Source organism: Parasteatoda tepidariorum, chromosome 9 (assembly GCF_043381705.1).
Source record: "Parasteatoda tepidariorum isolate YZ-2023 chromosome 9, CAS_Ptep_4.0, whole genome shotgun sequence".
NCBI classification, from domain to species: Eukaryota; Metazoa; Arthropoda; class Arachnida; order Araneae; family Theridiidae; genus Parasteatoda; species Parasteatoda tepidariorum.
Window position 1 is genome coordinate 34,085,671 of NC_092212.1, and position 2,037 is coordinate 34,087,707.

The 2,037-nt window shown below is 36.9% G+C and overlaps 1 protein-coding gene across 1 annotated transcript; it reads left to right on the top strand.

Annotated features, from left to right (window-relative positions):
- Positions 1-912: 912 nt before the first annotated feature.
- LOC139426540 (tigger transposable element-derived protein 1-like) lies at positions 913-1,791 on the top strand. The gene is made up of 2 exons (XM_071185791.1): positions 913-1,198; positions 1,280-1,791. Exons 1-2 carry the CDS (start codon positions 913-915, stop codon positions 1,789-1,791), a joined length of 798 nt encoding a protein of 265 aa, XP_071041892.1.
- Positions 1,792-2,037: the final 246 nt, after the last annotated feature.

Here is a 2,037-nt window from a genome sequence, read left to right on the forward strand (position 1 = left end):
AACACATATTCGGATAATGAACAAAACGAATTCTAACGAACACTTCTCGGCCTGAAAAAAAATTAATATTAAACATTTGTTATCATTTTGCATACAAAATAAGATCACTGAAAGGAGAAATGTTTAAAGCATGTTTAGTATTGATAATTACTAAATGAAACTTGAATTAACTATGAATTTAAAGGTCATTCAATAATTATTATTATGACTAAAATCAATACACATTTGAAATCGCTGATGTTACGAGACAGTATGACTTTAACAGGTCTACAGTATGCACAATATTAATTAAGAAAGATACCATCAAGAAGACTCAACAGCTGAAGGAGTAATGAAAATCACATCTGCGAAGCAAAGAAGTGCCATCCATGATAAAATGGAGAGGTTGCTTTTAGTTTGGATAAATGAACGGGAAATTAAACGAGATGTAACTAGTATGCCTTTCATTCAAGAGAAGGCTAGAAAATTTTTTGAGAAATTGAAAGAACAATCTCCAGGTTCGTCATCCGAGGAGTAAGAATTCAAAGCCACCACTGGCTGGATTACAAAGTTTAAAAGAAGGTCTGGAATTAAACATGTATTAATGCTTGGTGAGTCTGCTAGTGCAGATAAAGAAGCAGTTGAGAAGTACTGTCTCAAATGTCAAAAATTCATTGAAACAGAAGGGTATCGTCCACAATAAATATTTAATTGTGATGAAACAGGTTTGTTTTGGAAGCGCATGCCGAACAGTACCTACATCACGAAAGATGAGAAAAGTGTTCCTGGGCATAAACCTATGAAAGACCGATTGACGTTACTTTTGGGAGCTAACGCTAGTGGTGATATGAAGCTTAAACCACTTCTCGTTTACCACACGGAGAGTCCCAGAGCATTAAAAAAAATTCCATAATTAAAAGCAAACTGCCAGTAATGTGGAGATCGAATCAGAGGGCATGGATCACGCAGTATCTTTTCAAAGAATGGCTATTTAAAGTTTGTGCCCCGAGCATCAAAGACTACCTTGATACCAATGACTTGCCGCTGCTGCTATTGGACAATGCACCAGAACACCCAAAGAATCTTGAAGATAATTTGTTGTCAGACTTTTCCTGGCAGACAGTTAAGTTTCTACCTCTGAATACGACTTCGCTGATTCACCCGATGGATCAAGAAGTTATTAAGGCTTTCAAGAAATTGTACACTCGCGCGCTGTTTCGTCAGTGTTTTGAAGGAAGCCAATTCTCCTCAACAATGACTTTAAAAAAGTTATGGAAATAAAAATTTGACATTCTTGAAGCTATTCGTATCATTCAAAAGGCGTGGTCAGAAGTCACACAGCGACAATTGATTTCTGTTTGGCGGAAGCTGTGTCCATCCTTCGTTCAAGGAGATGGAGATGATCATGGAGACATCCCTGAAATTATGGATGAAATTTCGACAACTGCTAGAGATCTGGAATTGGAGGTGAACGAGGATGACACAGAAGAGCTCATAATGGGACATGAAGATGAACTGACGACAGAAGAACTCCAAAAAATTCTGAATGAAGAACACCAAGAAACACAGCGAAATGTGTCTCCTTCTGAACAAGAGGAAGACGAAAGAGGACCAATGCCGACATCTGCCATTAAAGATCTTTTGAAAAAGTGGGAGGATGTCAGAGCAATGGTCTTAGAATGGCACCCAAATAAAGCTGATGTCAGTGGGGTGGGGGATCTTTACAACGACAATGTTATTAATTACTTCCGGAAAATCCTGAAAAAGAGAGAAAAGCAATCGACATTGGACATGTTCTTCAACGCCCCATAAGCAAAAAATGAAAAGGACTGATTAATATGCAAGACTATATGTATGTATTATTTTTTAAAAAACTTACTAAAAAATTATACATTTTTTAAAATTTAATTTTTAGGGTCTCCAGAACGAATTAATCTATTTCACATAGAAGACTATGGTGAATCGATGATCGGTTAACGAACAATTCGGATATCGAACATAGTCTTGGAACGGATTATGTTCGTTAACCGATCACCCACTAAGACTGATAATTAGAGC

What these genes read in the sequence shown, in the direction of transcription:
- LOC139426540 (XM_071185791.1), top strand. Translation starts at nt 913, where the DNA reads ATGTGGAGATCGAATCAGAGGGCATGGATCACGCAGTATCTTTTCAAA. An exon ending in GTACACTCGCGCGCTGTTTC is followed by an intron (nt 1,199 to 1,279) that starts GTCAGTGTTTTG and finishes ACATTCTTGAAG; the next exon opens with CTATTCGTATCATTCAAAAG.